The sequence below is a fragment of the Oryctolagus cuniculus genome, chromosome 7, assembly GCF_964237555.1.
Source record: "Oryctolagus cuniculus chromosome 7, mOryCun1.1, whole genome shotgun sequence".
NCBI lineage: Eukaryota > Metazoa > Chordata > Mammalia > Lagomorpha > Leporidae > Oryctolagus > Oryctolagus cuniculus.
Genome location: NC_091438.1, coordinates 49,461,724 through 49,486,777, shown reverse-complemented (window position 1 = coordinate 49,486,777; position 25,054 = coordinate 49,461,724). Strand labels below are relative to the sequence as shown.

Genomic DNA, 25,054 nt, shown 5'->3' with positions numbered 1-25,054 from the left:
GCCGGCATCCCATATGGGCACCAGTTCCAGTCCCGGCTGCTCCACTTCCAATCTAGCTCTCTGCTATGGCCTGGGAAAGCAGTGGAAGATGGCCCAAGTACTTGGGCCCCTGCAATCCTTTTGGGACACCCAGATGGAGTTCCTGGCTCCTGGCTTTGGCCTGGCCCAACCCTGACTGTTGCAGCCATTTGGAGAGTGAACAAGAGGCCCAAGTGCTTGGGCCCCTGAACCCGCATGGGAGACTCAGAAAAAGCTCCTGGCTCCTGGCTTTGGATCTGCCCAGCTCTGGCTGTTGTGGCCAATCGGGGAATGAACCAGCAGATGGAAGACCTCTCTCTCTCTCTGCCTTTCCTTCTCTCTGTGTAACTCTGACTTCCAAATAAATAAATAAATCTTTAATAAAAAAAGATTCTTTACAGATGCAATGATAATTCATACAATCTCTCAGCACAATACCTAGGAAACAGTAAGCATTTAATAATGGCAAGTCTGTTTTGCTGCTATTATCCAAATACACAGGATTTTTCTTTTGTTTTCTTGACAGGCAGAGTTAGAGAGAAAAAGAGACAGAGAGAAAGGTCTTCCTTCTGTTGGTTCACCCCCCAAATGGCTGTTACATCCGGCGCACTGCGCCAATCCAAAGCCAGGAACCAGGAGCTTCCTCCTGGTCTCCCATGCAGGTGTAGGGCCCAAGCACTTGGGCCATCCTCCACTGCACTCCTGGGCCACAGCAGAGAGCTGGATTGGAAGAGGAACAACCGGGACAGAATCCGGCAACCCAACCAGGACTAGAACCTGGGGTGCCGGCGCCGCAGGCAGAGGATTAGCCTAGTGAGCCACAGCACCGGCCAAAATACACGGGATTTTTAAAAATTGACTTTTTCCCTAGCCAGCCACACCCTATGCAGGATTTTTTTTATGGTTTTCCAAATGCACAGTTTCACCTCACACATTTGTAAGGTTAAAGCTCTTCCAGTTACAGTTCATCCCATTTAAATAGAAGTCTCAAAAGGCATAAAGTCTCTTTGCCCCTGCTCCTTATCCACCCTTTCATCGAACAGCAGCTGTGGAAGGAGGGGATGTTTTAAAAAGGCTTTGTTTATTTGTTTATTTGAAAGACAATAACACAGAGAGGAAAATCTTCCATCCACTTGTTTACTCTCCAAATGGCTGCAACAGTCAGGGTTGGGCCAGGCCAAAGCCAGGAGCCAGGAGCCAGGAACTCCACCTGGGTGTCCCAAATGGATTGCAGGGGCCCAAGCACTTGGGCCATCTTCCATTGCCTTCTCATGTGCATAAGTCTGAGCTGGATCAGGGCTTGAATCCACACTCCTATGGGATGCTGACATAGACACAGCGCCTGGGAGAGGGCTCAGCCTTGGCTTGGCTGCATAGTCCAGGGACGGGAACACTGCTGTAAGACTTCTTGCATGGTTCTCACCCTTCTCTGAGAAATCCCTTGCTGGGTGCCCAGTCCCAGAGGGGCTCTGAATCAGAACAGTGGGAATATTAAAGGGACAGAGGGTCCCTGCGTCTGGTTTCCAAGCCGTGACCTGCCCAGGGCTGTGCAGCTCTTACCTGTCGCTGAAGGAGGAAGTCGCCTCTTTGGGGTGATTACAGAGCAGCATTAAGTTGCATGCCAAAAATCAGCTCCCCGCCTTCCACTGTGGCTAGAAGAGGTGCTTAGGAACCCTGCTATCAGTCATCTCTGTGGTTTAGGCTTTGAAGGTGTCTATTAAAAGCATATTTGTCACCAGCAACAGCTTTATTCATTAATTTATTCATCTGCACCTTCTTGAAATTCTGATACTGGGCTCCCACCTTGCACCCTGTCCAAGGCTCCATCCTGGCACCCTCCTGCCCAGCCCCTGGGTGATGCTCTGCTCATGTAAGATTCCTTTCCCCCTAGTTTGGAGGCGTAGCTCCAAATTCAGATGAGGGCTGAGGCCCTACTGCCAACTGAGACATGACCCCAGTGGTGCCTGCCTGCTCAGTGCCTTGTGCAACCGCTGTGGCCAGGCTGCCCTGCCGGCTCCTCCTCCTTTCCTTCTTGCACCTCTCTCTGCACTCGAGGTCTTGGTGGTTTGATGCCAAAGCTACCCTGGATCACACCCTCCCAGCTCTCTCCCAGCCCTTTGGAGATAGTCTTCTGCCTACCAACCTGGACTCAGGTCTCACTTCCTTTGGAAGAGAGAGAGCATGAACTTCAGTCTGATAGTTCACTCTTCACATGTTTGCAACAGCCTGGGCTGGACCAGACCAACGTGAGGAGCTGGGGCCAGGACTTGAACCCAGGCACTCCAATATGAGATGCAGGTATCCCAAGTAGCATCCTAACCACTGCACCAAACACCTGCCTCTCTGGCCTCCTTTCCAGGCCTACAGCTAGCTCTGACCTCAATCACCCCACATTCCTTTGTCATCCTTACCCTGGGGAGTGGGCCTGGTTCCAAAGCATCAAGTGTGTTATAAAGAATTGATACTGGTGGAAACAACAGTTGCAATGTCAAATGCAGGTTTTTAGAGTTTAACGTATGATGGGTATTTGATTTAATTGAGACACTTTGTGCATGTTCTTCCTGTATCTTTGACTGAAAAGAACCCTGCATGTTTGCACAGAAAGAGGTATGTGTGTTTGCACTAGTTGCTGCCAAGCGGTGTTGTTTAGGTGCTGCTTGAATTCCGTGTTTTCCTTTCTTTTTTAAAAAGATTTATTTTATTTATTTGAAAGGTAGAGTTACAGAAAGAGGTAGAAACAGAGAGAAAGGAGGTCTTCCATCTGCTGGTTCACTCCTCAAATGGCTGCAATGACTGGGGCTAGGCCAGGCCAAAGCCAGGAGCCAGGAGCCAGGAGCTTCTTCCGGGTCTCCCACATGGGTGCAGGGGCCCAAGGACTTGGGCCATCCTCTACTGCTTTCCCAGGTGCATAAGCAGAGAGATGGATCAGAAGCGGGGCAGCCAGGACTCGAACCTGGGATCCATATGAGATGCCAGTGCAGCAGTCCAGGTCTTTAACCCACTGTGCCACAGTGCTGGCTCCATCTATCTTCTCTTCCTTTCTCCCTTCCTTTTTCCCTTCCTTCCTTCCTTCCTTCCTTCTTTCTTTCCTTCCTTCCTTCCTTCCTTCCTTCCTTCCTTCCTTCTTCCCTCCCTCCCTCCCTCCTTCCCTTCCTCCTTCCCTTAGTTTCTTGTTACTTATTTGAAAGGCAGAGTGACAGAGAGAGGGAGAGACAGAGAGGAAGAGATCTTCCATCTGTTGGTTCACTTCCCAAATGACTGAAATGGCTGGGGTTGGGCCCAGTGAAGCTGGGAGCCCAGAACTCCCTCTGGATCTCCCACATGGGTAACAGTGGCCCAGGTACTTAGGCCGTCTACTTTCCCAGATGCATTAGTAGGGAGCCAGATCCAAAGTAGAGCAGCCAGGGCTCTAACCTGAGTGCATATGGAGGGCCGACGTCTCATCAGTGGCTTAACTGCACAACACCTGTCCAGACTTCTGGTCCAGACTTCCAAGCCAGTGGGTCGGAATGCAGTAGAGACAGCTGGATTCTGGGTTTCCTGGAGGGAACTCGGCTTCTCCCCCTCCCCAGCTCCCTCCTTCCTGGTCAGCTGCTGGTTTCTCAGGGCCAGATCTCAACTTCGGTGTCACCTCCTTTAAAAGGACTCCCTGCATACCTTGTCTGAAGAAGGGTCCTCCCCCACCATTGGTAGGCCCTGTTTCTTTCTATTCCTTCTCGCAATTTGTGATCATTTTACTGTTTGCTTCTCCCCAAAGGCCACCCCTACTAGGCTGCAAGCTGCAGCTGGTTTACCAAGTTGTCTTCTGGAAGCCTAACCTGATGCCCAGCTCCAGACAACTCCTCACTGTGAGGGTGGTGAATGACAGCTTCTCTCTTCTCCAGTTGAAATGGTGACAAAAGCCTACAGCCCTCACCCATCTCTGATGACCACCAGGAAAAGCCACTCGTCCTCTTCTATTGACATATCTGTTATCTGAAGATTCTGTTTTCTGCCGGTTCAATACAGGGACCACCGGCAGGGGTCCCAGGGGTCTACTGACAGCTGTGGGGGGAGGCAGCTTGTCTTGGCTAGCCCCTTCCTGCCTCACTGTTCTCATTTCCACCTCATGGATGCAATCCTGCAAGACACCGCCAGGGTGCCCAGTGCCCTTGTTCTCTCTCTCTCTGCTATCAGAATTAGTTATCAGAGGAAAAAAATCATCGGAAACTCATTTATGCTGTGATTCTTCAGAGCAGTGTAGCACTGGGCACTTAAACACTTCAGCCATTGGGATGAAACATGAGTGATAAAAATTCTGGTCGTATTCAACACCCAGGGAAGGAAATTCAGGAAACGGTTCTGCGAGTGTGGTCACTATGTTAGCCACCAGTGTGTGCTCTTGAGTGATAAACCTTTGAGGAAGGGGGGGGAGGGTTGGGATAGAAAATGAGCATGGAGATATATGGGTTGAAATTTTACTATAGGATAGGCGCTGTGGCACAGCGGGTTAACGCCCTGGCCTGAAGCACTGGCATCCCATATGGGCGCTGGTTCGAGACTTGGCTGCTCCACTTCTGATCCGGCTCTCTGCTATGGCCTGAAAAAGCAGTAGAAGATGGCCCAAGTGCTTGGGCCCCTGCACCTGCATGGGAGACCCAGAAGAAGCTCCTGACTCCTGGCTTCGGATCAGCGCAGCTCTGGCTGTTGCGGCCAATTGGGGAGTGAACCAGCGGATGGAAGACTCTCTCTCTCTCTCTCTCTCTGCCTCTCCTTCTCTCTCTATGTAACTCTGACTTACAAATAAATAAGTAAATAAATCTTTCAAAAAAGAGAAATCTTACTATAAAATGATTCTCTTGGCTTTTGGGCGCTGGGTGTAATATAAGCTGTTTGATGTTATGGCTGTGTTCCTACAACTATGAGATGGGCTTCCCTTCTTCTAGGAGCAAAAAAAAAAAAAAAAGGGGTCCTGGATGAATTTTCCAGCTGGACTCCCTGGGCCTCTCGGTTGAGCACCGCAGCCTTGCGCAGGCGCTAGGGGCACTCCTGAGTCCACGCTGGCCCCGTCACCTGAGACATGCTCTGTCCTCTCTTCACACCCCTGTTGGGTTCCCACCCTCATAGACAAGACTGGTTGGTGGGTCAGAGCACTTCTGTCTGGTTTCCCGGGCCTTTGTTTCTTTCTCTTGGAAATTGTGCTCATTGGTTGATGAAGGACTGGTGGTCCCTGGACCCTTTGTTTGGAGCAAGAATCATTCCTCCTCTTCTCCCGAGATGTGATCACAATCCAAGAGATGCGTGAGAAGCCAGTGCAATGTCAGAGAGGCTTCCCGGACCTCAGCTTGCATGTCTGTAAAATGGGGGTGCGGAAACCGATTTCACCCAATCATCCTGAGGTCTCCTCTTCCCTACAACCTTGGCCACTGTTTAAGGGCCAGGTCAGGACACTGCTCTCTATGTCGTCCCTCCCAACCCCACCAATATGTATCACTTCCCAGAGCCTAATGGTTCTTAGAGTTAATAAATTAATTCCTATTTAATTCTATTCTAATTGTTCCTTTCATGTGAATTAATTTGACTATCATAAGTAGATTGTGAACTCTACAAGGGGAAGTTCCAGAATCATCTCTCTATATCCCAGGTTTCCAAATACTATGTGTTCCAAATAAGAACAAAAGTAATAAAGATCATAGCAACAATTGCCATCTCATGACTGCAATCCTTCAAGCACCCTACTGAATGTTTTTTTTTTAAAGACTTATTTTATTTATTTGAAAGACAGAGTTACAGAGACAGGTAGAGACAGAAAGAGAGGTCTTCCAACTGCTGGTTTACTCCCCAGATGGCCTCCAATGGCCGCAGCTGAGCCAATCCGAAGCCAGAAGCCAGGAGCTTCTTTCCGGTCTCCCATCCAGGTGCAGGGGCCCAACAACTTCTACTGCTTTCCCAGGCCATAGCAGAGAGCTGGATCAGAAGAGGAGCAGCCGGGACTAGAACTGGCGCCCATATGGGATGCTGGCACTTCAGGCCAGGGCGTTAACCCATTGAGCCACAGTGCCGGCCCCTCTACTGAACATTTTTAAATAGTCTTTCTTGTAAGGTAGATGCTTGTAGGCCCAATTTGCAGATGAGGAAACCAAGCCTTGGAGAGTAAGCAGCCTGCAATTTGATACTAAGTTGAATTACAGATGGAAACCAGCCCTGGTTTGCAATGCCGGATATCTGCCTGCAGTGCTCTGTACATTACCAGCCGTTGGAGGGGTGTGGGCCAAGTGCTCCCCTCCCCCGCCCCAAGTCTTCCATCCTCCTCTTTTTTTTTCTTTTTTAATGTATATAAGGTGAAAAAATGCCATCCTCCTCTTACAGTTGCAGTATGATTAGGACACAACAGAGGGATGGATGTAGAGATTAATTTTATTAAGACAAATCACACATATCACTTCCTTTCTCTTTTCTGAAAGCCTCACCATCAAGGATTGATCTCGTCGAGTTTATAATTCAAGAACACTCATTGCACAATAAGCACATTTCAGAGATGGAAGGAGAGAGGATCTTGATGCTGGTACCAGGCGACAGATGGAAGGTGTCCCGTCCAGGGACCTGGGATGACCGGCCATCCTAAATGGTATCCCAGGCAGTCTCCTCCATGTCTTCACTCTCCTCCCTCTGGGCACCCACCAAGGGCTTGTAAATATCAGCAGAGGGACCTGCGACGAGCAGGTGGAACAGGAGGGAGGCTTCTCTGAGCCCCCCACCCCTGTCCCTACCCTTCATTCCTATCCGTTTAGCTGATGACACCGTGACAGCGAGGCCCAGCCCCTCCGACATGGCTGGAGGAGAGGACAAGAAGACACATTTCTCTTCCCGTATTGCAGGATTCCCCTCCCCTTTACCCATTTGCACGTGCACCACACACGCATGCATTACATTTTTTTTTAAATCAATCTTTCTGTTAAGTCTCAGCATCCAGTTCTGAGCATCCTCTACCTGCATCTGGAAAGGCAGCCACCCATGAAGGGACCACTGAACAGAGACATCAGCCGAGTCCGAGGGGAAGGCGCCCCACTCGCCAGTCTCACTGGGGCACCAGGGAGACCTAAGGCTCTGTGCTCTTTAAGTAAGCACCTGCCAAGAGAGTAGGAGACCCCCCTGCTGCTTCCAGGCCCCTGCTAAAGCCTCCAGGGAAAGAGAACTGTGGGGGTCTCCAGACCTGTCATCACCCCCCTTCTTGGCACTCTAGGTTGGCAGCGAGCAAGGGAAATGAATAGGAAACAAAAATAGTTTTCCAGTGTTTTCTCTCCTGTTTTATTTCCATCTTCACAGCAGATTTATTTTTTCCCGAGGGGGTTGTGAGAAGCACAATGTTTGCTTTGTTCTAATAAGACCTGGGGAAATTCCACTGGCCCCAGCGGCTGGGATCTTCTGGTCAGGACCCGAGCGACGACGATGGCTTCCTGGGCACGCTATCGATAAGGTCTGTAGGACAGAACTGCAGGAACGGCCGAGGGAGGAAGGGCGGGGATGGTTTCTATTATTGGGTGGAACTGTAACAGAGCTGCAGGATGGCAGGTGGTGGCCGGAGTTCCTGTGGAGTCTGTGTGTACAGTGACTCCCTAGAGGAGCTGGCACCCCCCTCCCCGGCCCCGGACCGGGTGTGCACCCTGGCTGAAGGCAAGGCTGCAACACCACCAAGCTGGGACATTTGCCAGCGGTCCATGCCAAGGCACTTGTAAAATCGAGGCTGCTGGGCAAGTTCCAAGGATCCCTTTTGAAGACCGGGTAGAGGGCGGGACGGCCAAGGGCAGCCCAAGGCCACCTCACCAGCACTCTAAGCAGTGGCCCATGGAGATTACAGGTTCCTGAGCACATGTGTTGATTCGCTGGGCTCTTCCTTGGGAGAGGAGGGGTGATGAGGTCAAGGTAGCCAGGGGGGTCTTGGGGACCCCGTCTGCTATATGTCCCTGGCATGTTGCTGGTGTTCTGTGCCCCTGGTTCTCCCTCCCAGGGCAGATCCGGCCATGTTTCCCTCCCCTTCCACCACCCTGCTCAGTGAATGATCTGAAAGGCTTCACTGGGTACCCTGGCTAGGTGATGGGAGGGACGGGAGCCAAGGGCGTAGCTTATCTCTGGGTACAGCTTGGAGCCCCGGTCACACCCTCTGGAGGTATGGAGGAATGCCACTGAGAGCCAAGGCCCAAGGAGCAGAGCAGGGAAGAGGGTGAGAGCATAGGCTGAGAAGGGCCACCCTTTCCCCTTCCGAGACCCCTTTGCTCCCGGCAGATTGTGGTCCTCGCACAGTGGAAGGTCACACTGACAGGTCATCTGACCTGGCCTTACTGCTGGCCTTGCTAAGACGCCGCTTGTCACTTTGGTAGCCATGAGGGTTGGGGTGGCCTGGTGAGACACCATCGGGCACATCGGGCTTCTGGTCGTAGCGGATGTGGATGAAGCCCTCCCCCGGCACCTGCTCCCGGCCTCGCACCCTCTCTGTGGCCAGGTTGTCTGTGTTCTGCTGGGAGGCCGTGTTGGTGCTGAACGTGCTGAAGAACCTCCCCCCAGGGCCATTCTCCAAGCACTGAGTGAAGTCAGGCGGAGGCGTGCAGCTCTGGGCTGTGCCCGCCGAGGGGCCAGGCAGGCGGGGCTCCGCCGAGCTCTGCGGCGACCTGGCCAGTCGCTGTCCGATCTTCTTCCAGCCCAGGTGGTAGAGTTCAGCCAGACTAAGGAAGAGGGACAGTCCGGCCACGGCCAGCATGAAGACAATGAAGACGTTCTTCTCCGTGGGCCGGGAGACGTAGCAGTTGACGGGGTGCGGGCAGGGGCTCCTGCGGCACACGTGCAGGGTGTGCAGGAAGATCCCGTAGAGCAGGTACTGGCCCACGATGAAGGCCACCTCCACCGTGGTGCGGATGACAATGCTGCAGACGTAGGTTCTGAGCAGAGTGCCCCGGAGCAGGATCCTGCCGTTCACTTCCTCCCAGCGGGACAGCTCCGCCTTCTCGGCTGCCGGGTACTCATAAGAGCCGGCCCCCTGCACCTCCTTGCCCGTCTCGGCCTCGCGCATCTTGCGCTTCTCCTGCATGCGCACCGTGTGCATGGCGTGGCCCATGTACACCAGGGACGGCGTGGAGACGAAGATGATCTGTAGCACCCAGTAGCGGATGTGGGAGATGGGGAAGGCTTGGTCGTAGCAGACGTTCTCACAGCCGGGCTGGATCGTGTCGCACTGGAAATCCGACTGCTCATCCCCCCAGGAAGACTCAGCCGCGGTGCCCAGCACCAGCATGCGGAATATGAAGAGGACCGTGAGCCAGACCTTGCCGATCACCGTGGAGTGCTTGTGCACTTCCTCCAGGAACTCTCCCAGGAAGCTCCAGTCGCCCATCTTGGCGGAGCCGGGGAACAGTCACCAACACTTCTGCACCCAGGGGAGAAAGAGAGAAAAAGAGATGTGTCTGCAGATACCTGGATGTCCTACCATGCGTCGGTCCCACAGTGCACCGGGCATTGATCCATACCAATGCTTTCCTTAAGAAAGTGCGACTTCAGGGCTCGCATTGTGGCACAGGGGGGTTGAGCTTCTGCCTGCAACTCTGGTATCCCATATGGCATCTGGCTGCTCCACTACCAGTCCAGGTTCCTGCTAATGCACCTCAGAAGGCAGAGGATGGTGGCCCAAGTACTCGGGTCCCTGCCACCCACTATGGGAGACCCGGATGGAGCCCTTGGCTCCTGGCTTCAGCCTGGCCCAGCCCTGGGTGTTGCAGGTATTGGGGAGTAAATGAGCAAATGGAAGATTTCTCCCCCACTCTCTGTCTTTCAATGAATGAATTAATTACTGTTTTTTAAAAAAGAAAATGTGACTTTGAAACCAAATTTGCCCAAAAAGCTTCCCCCACCCCAAGTAAAAATTAAAAGGAAGAGAAGACTCAAAGCGGTCATGCTTTTATCAGCAAGACGAGGACATGGCCCCTACACAGCAACTGTGCCGTGTGTTACAGGGGGACTTCTGCGCTTTTCCTCCTGAGATTCCACTTCAGAAGGTCCGCGGTGACCGCCAGGAGTCAGGATTTGCAAGAAGCTGTTGTGGTGTTTCTGATGCAACCACACCTGGAGAAAGGCAGGATTGGGATCTGCACACGTGACTCTGGACATCCATCTCATTGAGTGTCATTTCTCATCTGTCAAATGGGGTGGGAGTAACCACATCAGAGGACTGAGGGCACCAAATGAGACGAGGTATGTGAAACCCTGAAAATTGTTACCGTAAATGTTTGAATGCTGTCCCATGAAGAAGGAAGTTCTATGGCTCCAGAGGGCATAACTCGGTGGAGGAAGAAGGAGTGGGAGTGGGACGGGCACACTGGGACCCTCAGGAACTGCTCTGCAGTGATCGGAACCACCCAACATCCACCTGCTGCATTGGCAGGTGATGAACTGAAAAACTGAACTTCAGTCCCACCAGCTAAAGATATCACAGAGGAACAGCTTCCTCCAGCTGGTAAACCCAGTGCAGTGCAGCCGCCCCAGCCACACAGCTCTGCTGCCCACACACTGCCCTGCCTGTAGACGTACCCACACACAATCCAGAACAATCGCCCTAATCCTGTAAGTCCCTGCCAAATCCTCCCTCCCTGGCTTCTCCAGCATCATCTCAATGCCACTCCTGGCACAAATGCCCTCCCACCAATTACCTCTTACCTGCCCCTCCCTCTAACTGGATGTGTGTGTGCCTCTGTGTGTGTGTCTGTGTGTGTCCCTGCCTCTTGCTTCTCAAATTGAAAAACAGGGGGTGGAGGGAAATATTTGTTCTACAGTTAATCTACCAGGTGGGATACCTACAATTCACGTCAGAGTGCCTGAGCTCAGCGCCAGGCTCCAGTCCTGACTCCCGCTTCCTGCTAATGCAGACCCTAGGAGGCAGCAGTGATGGCTCAGCTAGCTGGATTTCTGCCACCCACCCACGTGGGAGACCTGCATTGAGTTCTCAGCTCCTGGCTTTAATGCCCCAGGGCTGTTGCGGGCGTTTGGGGAGTGGCAGATGGAAGTTCCCACTCTCTCTGTCTTCTTCTCTTTGCCGCTCCAATAAATAAATAAAATCTCAATTCATCCATTCCTCCCTCTAGCTCTCCCTACCCCGTTAAGCTGGGCCTTAGCCCCCTTGAGGATCCTGGGGACGCCCATCCCTCTCTCAGCATTTGGCCACCAGGTATTGTCGTCCTCTGCCTCCCTGTTCTCCCAGTAGGAACCGCTTGAGACCAGTGACTGCCTTTTCTTCTGTATCAGCAGATCCTGGCCCAGGAGGAGGCGGCAGGCACTGGTGCTTCCCACCCAGTGGCAAACCAATTGCTGCTTCCTTGCCTGCCTCCTGCTAGCAGGGTGGAAAGACCAGGTGATTCTGGTTTTTAGTCTTCACTGCACTAAGTTCTGGTCAGTGAGGAATGGGGAGGGTGTAACATGGAGAGGGCTCTGCGAGGGGTTTTCCATCCCCCAGCAAATAGAGGGAGCCTCCCTCACAGTCCCCCCACCCCCACTTCCTGCCTGTGGGCAAGGTGGGGTGGGCCAAGGTTTCTGAAGCTTTGAAGAGAGTCTCCCAAATGCCAGCCCATGTCCTGAATCAACTCTTGAATCTCCTACTTCCGACTTCCTTGGCGAACAAGTGGCCTTAGAGTTTAAACCTCTCAACTGATCGTAACCAACAGGATGGCCAAGAGGTAGGAGGGAACTGAACAGAAATGTTCCCTTCTTAGCATCAAAGAACCTCAGATTTGCATGAGACCTTGCAGGTTGCCAAGTTCAAACTCTGACCTTCATATCTGTGCTGCCAACATGCTCCTGGTTCCTACTGCAACGTTCTTTACGCTTATGGGAAAAGACAGGGTGGAGAGCTGCATTTCATAGCTCAGGCTTCCTTGGCTGCGGACCTGATTCTTTGACAGAAACCAGCCTCTTGGCTCTGTCTTCTCCCAGTCCCCAACCCCCAACCCTGACAGTATGCAGAGAGCCCCTGAGTCAGCGGAAAGGGACTTATCTCCGTTCCTCTCTGTATCAAAGGCCCAGCCAGGGCTGCAGGTCCTTCCTCTGCTTGGTGATCGGGCATCTGCCTCTTTTCCTCAGGTGGTGACGGGGCCCTTCTTCCAGCCCCCAAATGTGGAAAATCGTGGAGCACTTGCTCGAAAGGAAAATGGCTGATTAGATAAGTGCTTGGATGGTCTGTCCTCTCTTCTGGGCGCGTGCACAGTGTTCAGCACCTTCAGAGCCAGCCACAGGCATGCTGTGACTGGACGGTGGTGAGTGAGAGGAAGGGAGGGAAAGACAGGCAGCACAAAAGGCCACTGGCAAGGGGGAAGTGGAAATGCAGAAAAAGCAGCCATGCGATGGCTAAGAGAAGACAGGCATGGGAGTTAGGTACCCGGAGTTCAAATCCCTGTTACTGTCTGCTGAGCTCGGATGAGTTCTTCAGTCTGTGTTTCCCTTTGCTCATCTGCACGGTGGAGACACTGCGAGTTCACTCCTGGAGGCTACGGGGTGATGGGTAGAGCTCAGCATACAAGAACTGCATAAAAGGTAGCTATTGCGAGCAAAGCACGCGACGGGGAGAATGAAAGAAGAGGGCAAGGAGAAGGGAACATAGGAAGTGGAGAAAAGTGCGTTAAAAATGAGAAAAGAAACATGGGAGGGGACAGCTGAACGGGAGGAAATGAGAGGAGAATGAAAACGGGAATGGAAACCAGAAAATCACCCAGGATCGGGACGAGCTCACAGACGCACTTCCTGAGCACTTCCCCTGACCCTCTCACTCTCTGTCACTCATTCCTAGCAAATCCCCAAGGAAGTGTAAAAATAGTTCCCGGCAAAGCATATGGTGCCTTGGTCTGGTCTGCCAAGAGGCCTGAGTGCTGACTCCCTCACTCGTAGTCCAGGGACTCCCTCCTGGAAGAGGGAAGGCACAGGTTCAAGAGAGAAACTCCTTGGAAAACCAGAAAGCCAGGGCTTGGCAGAGGAGTTGGGGTACAGGACCCCTCCCTGCTGACCTTCAAGCAAGGTCAGAGAAACTGGACATCGCTACCATGTGCCAGCCGCTCAGGTTCTAACACGAAAGCATCCTGGCTCGAGTCAGTTTTCCAGCCACATTGGCTTCCCTTGGGTCCTCTACAACCCCGGCCAAAGAAATTTGTAGATAAGATACTCGGTGACTTTACTGGGTGTGTGGCATAGACAATGCTTTGTCGTTTATTATGCGTTTCTTGGCAGGAAGTGTATTAGGAGGGGCAAAGGAAGCTGCCTATGCCACGAATAAATTCTACCGATTACAATGGACGTTTACCTCTCTGCTGAAGCTGTAGTCTTTGCTGGCTTCCTCCTGCTTAGAAAGTCCGAACTGTCAGCCTTGCTTCTTGGGGCCCTCCATGGCACAGCCTCACCCTGCCTTTTCTTCACTGTGCCCCTCGCGCCCTCAGCCCCGAAGCTACACAACTCCCCTACACGTCCCACAATTTCTCACCTCTCTGTCCTGGTGAGAATATCCTCTAGTGACTCACCCATTCATGAATAAGTTTATTGAGTGGCTACGAGGTGCTGAGCAGCACGCTAGGCACTGAGGAGAGAGCAGGAAGGAGGGGGACAACCGAGAAGAATCCCCCGCCTCTCCTGAGTTTAGCTCTGCCTCGATTTCCCATAATGGAAAGGAGACATTCGACATGTAATTTCAAGGAAGCGGATGTTTTAACGTTCAGGAAGTGCCCATAAGGTGCTGTGGGAGTGGGTGGCAGGAGCCTGAGTCAAATTTTCTAGGCTGGGAGAGGGCTTTGTTAGAATAGGGTGTTCCAAGGGGCCCTGGGGACTTGGGGGCATAGCCTTCTACAACTGATCCAAATCCCCAGGTCTCCAAGGCCATCTGGGATGGTCCCTTGCACGTGAGGAGGACAGCCTGACTATTAAGGTTCTTCTTGCCCAAACCTTCAATGTCCTCTACAGTGTGTCTTATCTGCAGACGAAGCAGTTTTTTGAAGGGCCCCTGGGGAAGTTATTCAGTAATAGCAACACGGGGCTTGGGTAAAAGGGGACGGGACAGGGACGGGTTTTACGTACAGTGAGCACAAACCCTTCGTGCCTTTACTTCCAGTATCAGAGAGCTAGGAGTGGCGTTCGGGTGTCTGCACTCCCGACTCGGTGCTGCCCCTTGTGTGGACACCGTGGGCCGCCTGCACAGCTGACCTTTCCCAAAGAGAACCATCTCAGAGAACCTGAATTAGTCCTAAACTCATAGCCCAAACCTCTTCCTCCGACTCTTCCATGGCTGCAGCATGCAAGGGACCTCAGCCCTACTGGACACCCCCTGAGATGCTCTAAACTGGCCTCGAGCGTGGAGGATGCCTCCTCACACTTGGCTATGTGCTGCATTCAGCTTGTTCTCCCAAAGTTTCTAGTCCCTCAACAACCTGAAAGTAGTTTTTGAAGTCCCTACTATGTGCCTACCACTGCTCTGAGGACTGAGAGCAAGCCTTGAGAGATGTCAGGCCTGACAAATATTAGCACTCAATGACATCCATTAAATTAATAAAACTAGTCATAATTCCTTCCCTCAAAGACTTAATGGCTTCTTCCCTCAAAGGAGTGGAAAACTCAAAAATCAAAACTACTTTATTTGTTTAAAAAATACTTTGTATTCTTATGGCATTAGATTTTCTCACAGGTATATAATAAATGCTTTCTCAGCACTCATATGGCATGCCAGTGACGCAGGCAGCAACTTTACCAGTAACTCTACAACTCTGGCCAATCTCTACTACATTTGTAAAAACTAAAAAGCCCTGACAATAGATAAAATGAAACTTTACACTGTTAAAAAAAAAAATGTGCTTCCCTTACATTGCCCTGTTGGTTCCAAGAGGGCAGTAGCACATTTGCCGTGTCCAATATCAAGAACCTTCAGAATGTTATAGGCATTCACTTCTTACTGCTGATGGAAGACTCTGTATGACCACTTTGTGCAGCGGTTGTGTTTCCCTCTGTTGAGTAGAGAAGGAAGCCTACAGAGACCACTCGTTCAAAGAAAGGAAGACTGCTGGGGGCAGAAGCAGGGCTTCCATCCAAAGTTTCCGATCAAACTTGCCAGAAAGATTCCCTCCACCTCCCCTCCAACGTGCAGCTCATCAATGCTTCGGTCTCTGCACTTGAACTTCAAAAGCTCTGCTAACCAGGGGTATTGAGTGATTTGAGACATGACTGTGCCGTTTAGTGATAAGGCCTGGGATCAGCTTTTATACAATCAAGCAGATATTTATTTGCTCCCTTCGTGTTACCTGCACCATGTGGAGTGTTGAGAAAAAGTATAGGAAAAAGTCTAATTCAGCTCAGTTTTTATAAATGCTTTCCTGGGCGTCCTTTTATGCTAGTGCTGTGCTGAAAATCAGGAACCCAAGGACCATATGAAGACACTCAGTGCCTGTGGGGGATACAAACACAAGCAAACGTGGTGAGTCCCAGGATAGACGCAAATGCAGGATGCCATGCAAATGCACATGAGAACGCTGACCTCAGCCAGAGGTGGCGGTGGGTGGGTAGAGAGGACTTCCCAGAGCAGACAACCCTTGACTAGGAGTTAGGTACATGTGCCGCGATGATGTTTTCGGGGTGCAGGACAGAGGAGATGTGCAAGAGATGAGAGAATTTCAGACAAAGGCACTGTGTGAGCCAACTTACTAAGACGAGAAACTGTGGTTTGAGAACTCAGTGCCCAGAACGGGGGGGGGGGGGGGGGGGCAAGCTTAGGACTCTGGAGTTGTTCCCAGCCCTCATGAACCATGCTCAGGCTGTGACTTGCTCCTGAAGGCAGACCTTAAACTGACAGCCTCTAAACGGGGTGGCAGCCCTGAAGCACTGTGCAATTGGTAAAACTCATGCTTACACCAGCGCTTTGGCAATGGCTGCCGTGCAAACTGGTCTGCAGGCACCACGTGCCCCTCAAAACACCGAAGTGGTGGGTGCTTGCACAGAGCGCTTGCACAGAGGGTGAGCAAGCCTTGGGGGCCACACTGCATGTCAGCAGATGGGCTTCGGTAGCTGGCTAGGGGCAACTGCCCAGGGATGATGGTGACAGGAGCCATGGAGATCTTGCTTCCTCCCCTCCACTTGGCCTGAGCAGGACCAGGAGGGTACACAGCACACACTGTCTGACTAGGCACCATTCCTCGCCGCCTCCTGCCTTCAAGTTTCTGGGAAACTTATCTGAGTTCATCAAAATTAGATTATCCGGCCACTCCAGGGAGTCTGAGTCTAATTCTGGACAATGACACATGTTCTGGATGGTATCTAACAGATCTCTGCTTCTCAATCAAGGTTGTTATTCATAGTAATAATCACAGCCCCCTGGGCCCACGCTGCCACTCTGTCCACCAGACAGTGGAATGTGGCACGTGCTTCCCAACTAAGAGAGTTCTGTTGTGAAAGGGCCTCCTTAAAGGCTGCGTAAGACACAGAACCATGTCAGCTCGGTTTCCGTCTGAAGATGCTTACTCAACTCCTGTGCATGTCAGACAGCAAAAGTGGCTTCACAAAGTGCCAACCATAGCCATCATCACAGAACTCCTTTGCACCTTACTCATTTGTGGACATTTTTATGATTTCCCCTCACCTCCATAGTTTCTCCCTAAAATGGTATATGGGGAAAATTATGTGAAAAGTCTGCCACGGCCGGCACTGTGGTGTAGCGGGTAAAGCAGCTGCCTGCAATGTTGGCATCCCATATGGGCCTCAGTTCGAGCCCCGGCTGCTCCACTTCCTACCCAGCTCCCTGAAATGTGCCTGGGAAAGCGGTGAAAAATGGCCCAAGTGCTTGTGCTCCTGCACCCACGTGGGATACCCAGGAGAAGCTCCTGGCTTCACACTGGCCCAGCTCTGGCCGTTGCAGCCATTGGGGAGTGAACCCTCAGATGGAAGACCTCTCTCTGTCTCTCCTCTCTCTCTGCCTTTCAAATAAATAATAAATAAATCTTTTAAAAAAGAAAAGTCTGTCTTGATCCTTAGCCGATTCAGTCATCTTTATTATGTTTTGAGATCCTCAGTTGCATCTTCTAGTTTAACCAGAGTTACACACAAAAAGAATTTAAGTCCAGGTGATAAAAATAACGGGTAAACACTTATTAAGGGCTTTTTATGTGCTGGACACTCTGCAAGTTTCTTTCTATACATTTTTCATTTGGTTCTCACAACCTGAGGAAGTAGGAACTACTTTCACCCCTTGCCCCTGCTTTTTAAAAATGTATTTGAAAGATGGAAAGAGAGAGGAAGACAGACAGACAGATGTAGACAGAGATTTCCCATCCACTGGTTCACTCCCCAGATGCCCGCCATAGTGGAGTTGGGCCAGGCTGACATCAGGATTGGGAGCTCCACCCGAGACTCACGCACGGCTGCCTCCCAGAGTGTGGATTACTCAAACCCAGGCCCTCTGACACGGCACGTGGGCAGACCAGGCAGCGGCTGGACCACAGCCCAAACACCCAAGCCCTGCTCCCCTAGTAACTGGACTAAGGTCTCACTGCTGGCAAGAGAGGGCTCTGAGCCAAACGTGGCTCCTGGCTCAGCCAACAGTGACCCCTGACTTAACAGCGAGGCCGAACTACCTAAATTGTCCAAAGTTCCTTTCTTTGGCAAACCAGTGCCAGTGCAAGGCCACTTTGGTATAAGACAACTGTGAGTGCTGGGGGTTGACCGTGAGTGCTGTGTGTGCAAGGCAGGGGCAGGGGCGCAGCTCTCACACTTCTCACATTCAGGGTGTGCTCTCTTTTCTACTCTCAGGGGGACATGACCCAGCGAGTGTATGACACAGCCGTATCTATGGGGCCAGCCAGTGTGGGCAGCTTCCTCAAAATTAGAAGTCCCTGGGGATCTGCATCCCCGAACAGTCACTCCCTACAGAGGGGAGAGGAGGGAGGAGACAGAGCCAGATGGGAGAGATAAAGTCCTCACGTTAGTTTTCCTCCTACCCAGCCAACAGCAGATAATTAACTCCTCTTTGCATTTAATTATTTATTCTGACAAGGACAGATTGGCCCACTCAGAGACACGCTGCTGGCAGACAGCTGTTTCAAAGCCAAGGAGTAGAAGGGAGCAGGCAAGGTGGAGAAAGAGAATGACGCTAGGATAAATAATTGCCTTCCGCAAAAATTGGAAGACGAAAAAGTTGCAGAGTGGATGGGAAGAGGTGGTGAATGGAAATGTTAAATTATGAGGAAATATTGGGAGGTCCTTACTGATTGCTCCAAGCAGAGCAATTTGTACCTATGGAATTATTAATGAAAAATTCTCTGTTTGACAATGCTCACATTTCTCTCCTGCTCCTACCACGTTGTCACAGATTCCCGGCATAGTGGAGCTGAAACAGACGCAGAGATCAATCACACTCAGCTCCTTATTTGTGCACAAAATGCCCAGGATCCAGGGAAGTTAAGCAATTACAATAATAGCCAGCACTAAGTTGAGTATGTGTGAAGCACTCCACCACTGTACTTTGTAACTCTTCCATCAACCCTGCTAAAAAAACAGTAGCATTGCATTTCACAGAAGAGAAAACTCCAGCTCGCAGGTTAAGAAACATACAAAGCCTCAAACTGGCAAATGGTGTATAATGGACTTGAACCTGGTCAGCTTGACACCAAAGCCCAAGTTCTCTGCAAAAGGAAAGAAAAGGAGACCTTGGACTTCACAACAAATGGAACTCCAATCTCAGCACGGCAAGCTGGGCCTTTCCCACGTTACCTAGCCCTGTTGGGTGCCCTGGGTTTCTCCCTGTAGCTTCTGGCTTCTGGACTGACCATCTCTTGTGTATGCTGTTCCTAGAATTAATCACTGCATTGGTGGGCTCAGCCCTCAGCCCACCACAGACAGGATTCCCAGACTCTTCAGCGTCTGCCACCATTTGGCCAGAATTCACATATAGAAAATTCTTTCCTTTTTTAGCCAGTAAGCGCTCTTGACTGAGGCGGTGTCTACCGCAGGGTTCTGGGCTGGCCAAACAGCAGGCTCTGGTGTCCCCTCGAAGTCTGAACGGCAGAAAGAGCAATGGTTAGGTGGTAGGGCTCCTGGTTGCTAAGTAACAGCAAGGCTAGGACCCTGTTTGCCTCACCCCCTAGTTGTGTGAATGTAGTCACTTTACCTCTAGTTTCCAGCTCATCTGAGAAACGGGAACACCTGCTCACGGAGGTTGACGGCTATGCGGACAGATGAGAGCACCTAGAACCGGCTGTGGCACAGGGCGGGCACTTGATTATACTCACACTAATTCCTCGCTTTCTTTTCTGACATTCACAGTATCCTGCCCTGACTGCCAACTTGGTGCAGACTTCGACAGTGCAGCGGGCTAGGACACAGTAAGGACCCCCAGGTGACCTTGAAGGAGGCTGACTGTCAGAGCTGGGAAGACACTCGTTCACCTGGGCTGTAAGACCCTGTGGGCAGGGCTGGAGAAGCGGGGGGGGGGGGGGGGGGGGCACTGCGGGGCCAGGCCCCTCTCCTGCCTGTGGCGGGTCCAGTGTGCCTTCTAACGTGTCTTTAACTCGAGACTCCACTGGAGCCTGTCTGACAAAGTGTATTTCACAGGATTCCTCCAGCCCGAGGAGCTGCAGCACATTTGAATCTGATCACCAGGCCAAAAGCACACCACAGACAGGGGTCAAAGTGGGCTCAGTTCTGCTTGGAACTGAGAGGTGTCTCCCCGGGGATCTCAGGGGAAGGGCCACCTTGACTCTTGTCAGGAGAAGGCAGAGGTGGTCACTTGAGCCATGGCTGCCATGGGCTGAAGTTCTGCACCATGGAGTTTCCAGGTCAAGATAAGATTCTGGAAGTCACCTGTGACAATGCCCCAGCATCACTTCACAAGGGGCTCTTTGGGGGCTCCAGCTGCTTCTCTGTGGTCCTAAACAAGGCAGTCCCCCAATCCCCACCCGAGCCTCAGCTCAACTAACATATCAAACAAAAGGCTTGAGTTCGGTGGTTGCTAAGGCCCTCCCAGCTCTAAGTTAGAACGTCTCAGGAGTCTGTGCCCTTCCATCTCGGGAGTATGGCAAGTTAGTGGTAAAGTCCAGAGTCAGGTTCGGATTTTTCTGATTCCCAGCTAAAGGTTGGAAGAGAAATTTTGGTAATAAAAAGCAAACAGTACCTTCCCAGAGTCCTGTCGTGGTGAGCCTTCACCGCAAAAGGGCTCCCCATCCAAGGAGATGTACTCCATAGACCTGGCCAGGGACCAGAGGACCTGGATTCTACCTCATTCTGCTGTTCTCCAAGCACCTACTAAGGGATAGCCATTTCCAACACTCGATTTAATCTTCATAAACCCTTACAAGGAAGATACTTATGAACTTCCTTGGCAGATGAAGAAATCATTTGCTCAAGGTCATGCAGTTAGAAATCGAACCCAAACGTGACCCCAATCCCCCGGCTCTTCCTTCCGCCCCACCCTTGAATTAGATAAACTCTAGGTCCTCTGTGCTATTTCAAAACCTCTGATTCTGAGACCTCCCAACTGCCTTTACTTATGAAAGTGGGTGAATTACTGAATGCTGAATTTTCCCTGCCTATTATTTGCTAATATGTCAGGGAAGAAACTGATTCATAAAGTAGTGTTCAGCTATCACTCACCATGCTCTAGCAGCTCCCGACCTCAGAAAGGAAGTCTTTCATAGGAGCCCGGAGGTTTTCCAGGAAAATGGGCACCTCCCTGCCTTGGCCAGCTCAACCTAAAAGCCAGGGCTGAGCCCAAGGGGATTAACTCACACAGAGAGCTGCTGGAATCCCAGTGTGGGAGTCCTTCCCTGGAAGGCGGGCCCTGGGGTCCCATGGCCCTGAAGGCTACGGGTCTTCCGGTTCCTGTCTACACCGACAGGCCCTCTGTCGTATTCTCACTGGCTGGGCTGGGGTAGGGGGTGTCAGCCATACCTAAGAGGCCAGGTGGCCCTGTGCAGCCCTGCTGCTGTCCCTTGCTAGCCAGCAGAGATGACGAGGATGGAGATAAACAGGACTGGAGAGATGCTCCAAGGGGAGAATTGGGGAGACACTGAGGCTGGAAGGCAGCTCGGGATGGAGATCGAAGAGCCCTAGGCATGAGTGGGCAGAGCAGGTGTTCTCCCCACCGAGTCGGCCCTGACCTGCTGTCCCCTCCAGCAAATCACTTTCCCTTTCTAGGCCTTGTTTCCTTCTGAGTCAAGGGAGAGGGCTGAGTGGCAAACCCAGAAACCCCTTTCAGTTCTAACGCCCTAGAACTTCAGGCCAGAGCTAGGAGCTAGGGGGGTCGGAGGGCGGAGGACAGAAGTGGGGCAGCAGAGACAAGAGCTGTGACCGGCTTCCGGAGCCCAGCAAGAACACCCCTGGGATTCCAGGGCAGCGGAGGGGCAGCCTGGCTCTGCCTGCTGTGGTGCTGTGGCTCTGTGAGCGTCATGTAGACACGTGACAGTGAGGGGCTGCTCCGAGGGTACTGGGTCAGAAGCCAGAGAAGCAGCCCACCCCACGGCCCCCAGCGATCTCTGCCCTGCCTACGGCAGTCTGTGGGCCTCCTCCCTAGCAGTGCTGAGTGAGGACGAGGCTCTGAGGGACAGGCCACAGGCGCAGGTTCCAACAGGGAGAGCTGTGGATCAGGCAGGGTCTCGGCTGGGTTCCGACTCTGGGACAGCGAGTGGAGGAGAAGTGGCAGGCAGGGGATGCCTCTAAATGCCAGTGTGAGTGCCCAGCTCTGAGCCCCAGCACCAGGCAAACCGAGGGCCAGGCCTCTGCTCTGCGGCCTCCGGTCACTTTAGCTGGGTTTCAGGGGTCCCTGCTCCCTGCCCAGCGCCCTTGGTGCTGCCTTTCCCTCTCTCAGCCCAGGGACCCTGTGTGCCCGTGCAGAGCAGGAGAAACCAGGATCCCTCCGCGAGGACAGGCCACACTGCCAGCGGAGTGGAGGGACAACCGAGGCCCGGAGCCCTGGCGCCTGGCATCCTGCTCTCGGGGTTCCGTGGGGCCTCTGCGCCTGTGCAGTCTCAGCCTGGCACTGTGTTAGCGCTCACTGGCCCCAGAGGGCTCCTTCCTCTTCAGACCCCTCTTTTACAGGGAGGAAACAGCCTCAGAGAGGGAGAGGTCAGGTTCACAGCCACACAGCCTCCTGGGTCTCCCAACCCCAGGGGCTGGGTTCTTCACCCCATGCTCAGAGGCGAGGCGAGGAGCTGGCGGAGGCCTCTCCGCCCGGTGTCCATGGCAGAGCGACCCTGCGCGGGTGCCTCTCCCGGTGCTCCGCCGCGAGTGGCAGCCTGGCTGTCTTCCCTGCGGCCACTGCACGCGGGACATGATCCCCGGCAGGAAACTAAGCAGGGAGTATTTTTAAACCCTCCAACATGCCTTCGGGAGAAAAAAAAAATCACAACACTCCCCAAGATGCTGCAGAAGGCATATCCAGAAGAGCCCTCCAGCGCCTGGAAGCAGCATCGGAAGACAGGCTTGGCGTTCGGTTTTCAAAGGGCCGATTTCTCCCTAATCAACGTTCTGGGACGTGGACAGGCGACGCGCTCCCAGGACACGCCGGGCGCACGGCAACCCCGCGGGCCCCCAGCGCGCGTCGCGGCCGCTCCGTGCAAACCAGCCGCTTCCCTAAGTCTGGCTGCTTCCCTAACCTTTCCTCCTTGCTACGTCCCCACCTCACGAGAGTGGTGGGAGACAAACTCGCAGGTACCGAGAGGAAACTAGAGTGCGCTTCAGCCCGTGCGAGCCTCTCTCCTGCGCGCGTTCGCACTTCACCTCCTAGAAGTCAAGTTCACCCTTACCTGCTGCTCTTCCTCCTCCCTGCAGTCGCCCTGGGCTTCCTCGCGCTCTGGCTGCCTCTTCTCCAAGTGCCCCCTGTTGCTCTTGAGCCTGTCAGTTGCTCCTCTTCCACCCTCTTTTTAATCGCTGTCCGTCGCCCTCCCTCCTCCCACTTCTTCCTCCTCTTGCTCTCTCCTCCCCCTTTCCCCTCTGGAACCCTCCCTCCCCCCTCTGTCTGTCCTGCGCTCAGACTCTTTGCTCTCTTCCGAAAACTCTGCTTCCCTCCAGTCCCTGCTGTCCCTCCTCGCGCTCGCCCCCTCCTCCTGGCCGTCCCGCTGCAGCCCTTCGCCCCAGCACCGCCTGAGGCTGGCCTGCCCTCTCCCTCCAGGGACCAGGGCACTGCCTCCCGGAGTCTTTTCCTGCCAGCCCCATCCGCTGAGCCTCCTTGGAGTCCTCAGGCCGAGGCTTTCCTGGGGCAGCAGCGGAGTTTCCCCTTCCCCATCCTTTTCCTATCGTTAGAGAACAAGGTGGCCATGCACACCGCGAGCCCTCGGGAGTTCTACCATGTGTGGCTCAGAGCTCTGATCACCAGCCAGCCTGGCAGGGGAGGGGGTGGGGGAGTCGTGGTCACACAGCCACAGCCACCCAGCACCCAGAAGGGGCACCTGAAAGGAAGAGGGTGGTTCCAAAGGCCAGAGGGAGGGCACTCCCTCAGCTCAGGACCCCAGTGCCTGCCCCTTCCGCTCAAACAAGAAGGGAGCACCCGCTCTGCGCCTGGCCCTTGCCACCTATTTTTGTTTTATTTAATTATCCCAATTTCCACCTCTCCAAGGTACCTGTTCTCTGCATTTCACACATGAGGAAACCAAGACTCAGAGAAGCCACGGAATACGATTTCTGTGACTCGGGATGTGGCAGAGTCAGGATGAGAAGTTCCATCTGATGCCAAAACTCATCTCTTCGTTCTTTCCACAAAAAGAACAGGGGTCCGCACTGTGGCACAGCAGGTAAAGCATCCACCTGCAGCGCCAGCATCCCGTATGGGCGCCGGTTCCAGTCCTGGCTGCTCCTCTTCCAATCCAGCTCTCTGCTATGGCCTGGGAAAGCAGTAGGAGATGGCCCAAGTCCTTGGGCCCCTGCACCCATGTGGGAGACCCGGGAGAAGCTCCTGGCTCCTGGATTCGGATCAGCTCAGCTGGAGCGGCTGCCTTTGGGGAGTGAACCAGTGGATGGAAGACCTCTCTTTCTGTCTCTCCCTCTCTCTGTAACTCTGCCTATCAAGTAAATAAATAAATCTTAAAAAAAAAAAAAAGAAAAGGAAAGGAAAGGAAAAGAAAAGAAAGGCTCAGGTATCTCAGCTGGCACTGAGCCAAGGAAAACAAGTTGTCTCTTTTTAGGTTGTATGTCACCGGTGAACAAATTCAGAAAATAAAGGGCATCTCACTCCTCCAGCTCCCTTCAGCTCCAATTCCTTCTCCCAGCTCTGCTTAAGCATGTAGCTAAGGACCCAGTTGGAGTGCGACAAATGTCAATAATAGAAGTTACTTGTCAGTGGGCTGAAATCAGACAAACCCATGACCAAGGGCCCACAGGTTCTGAAAGCTGGGAAAAAAAAAAAAAAAAAAAAAAAAACAAACAAACAAATAACTCAGAGATCGCCTGGAACAACCCAGGGAAACTGGGGTCCCTAGAGGTAGCCACCTGCCAGTCACACACAGCAGTAAGTGACGATGCAGAGCCAGACCCAGATCCACTCCTTTGCTCCACATTATTTCCTGAAACATATCTTCCTGTACAGCATCGGCCACAAACAGTTACAAAACAGTTTATTTCCATGGTGGCCATGTTTCTCATGGGTGAATAAGTTCAGGATCGGGAAGAAAGGAAAAGGTGTTGGACCAAGTCATCTGTATTGAAGGAAGTCACTGTGCTAGTGAGAACAAATGCGAGATTCTCCCTTTTTGAAAAGATTTATTTATTTAAAAGGCGGGATGGGGGGAAGGGGGGAGAGAGAGAGAGAGAGAGAACACTTACATCTATTGGTTCACTCCCCAACCAGGCCTAATGCAGGAGCTCAGAACTCCACCTGGGTCTCCCAAGGGGTGGCAGGGACCCAAGTACTTGGGCCATAATCCTTTGCTTTCCCAGGCCCATGAGCAGGAAGCTAGATCAGAAGTAGAGGAGCTAGTACTCTTACACAGGATGCAAGTGACCCAAGCGGTGGCTTAACCTGCTTGGCCACAATGGCAGCTTCTCAGTGTGGGTTCTTAATTCCTTCAGTGGATGTGCC

At 52.6% G+C, this 25,054-nt stretch overlaps 1 protein-coding gene across 5 annotated transcripts; it reads right to left on the bottom strand.

The window, feature by feature from the left end:
- Nucleotides 1-7,281: 7,281 nt before the first annotated feature.
- Nucleotides 7,282-23,083, bottom strand: GJA5 (gap junction protein alpha 5). Of its 5 annotated transcripts, none has more exons than XM_070076651.1 (3): nucleotides 22,788-22,957; nucleotides 19,965-20,113; nucleotides 7,282-9,415 (listed from the first exon to the last, which is right to left on the bottom strand). In XM_070076651.1, exon 3 carries the CDS (start codon nucleotides 9,380-9,382, stop codon nucleotides 8,306-8,308), a length of 1,077 nt encoding a protein of 358 aa, XP_069932752.1. In that variant the 5' UTR covers nucleotides 9,383-9,415; nucleotides 19,965-20,113; nucleotides 22,788-22,957; the 3' UTR covers nucleotides 7,282-8,305. The 5 variants fall into 5 exon arrangements, with proteins under 5 accessions (XP_069932752.1, XP_069932751.1, XP_008262185.1 ...); XM_070076650.1 differs by lacking the exon at nucleotides 19,965-20,113 and adding an exon at nucleotides 10,108-15,445; XM_008263963.4 differs by lacking the exon at nucleotides 19,965-20,113 and having other exon boundaries at nucleotides 22,788-23,083.
- Nucleotides 23,084-25,054: the final 1,971 nt, after the last annotated feature.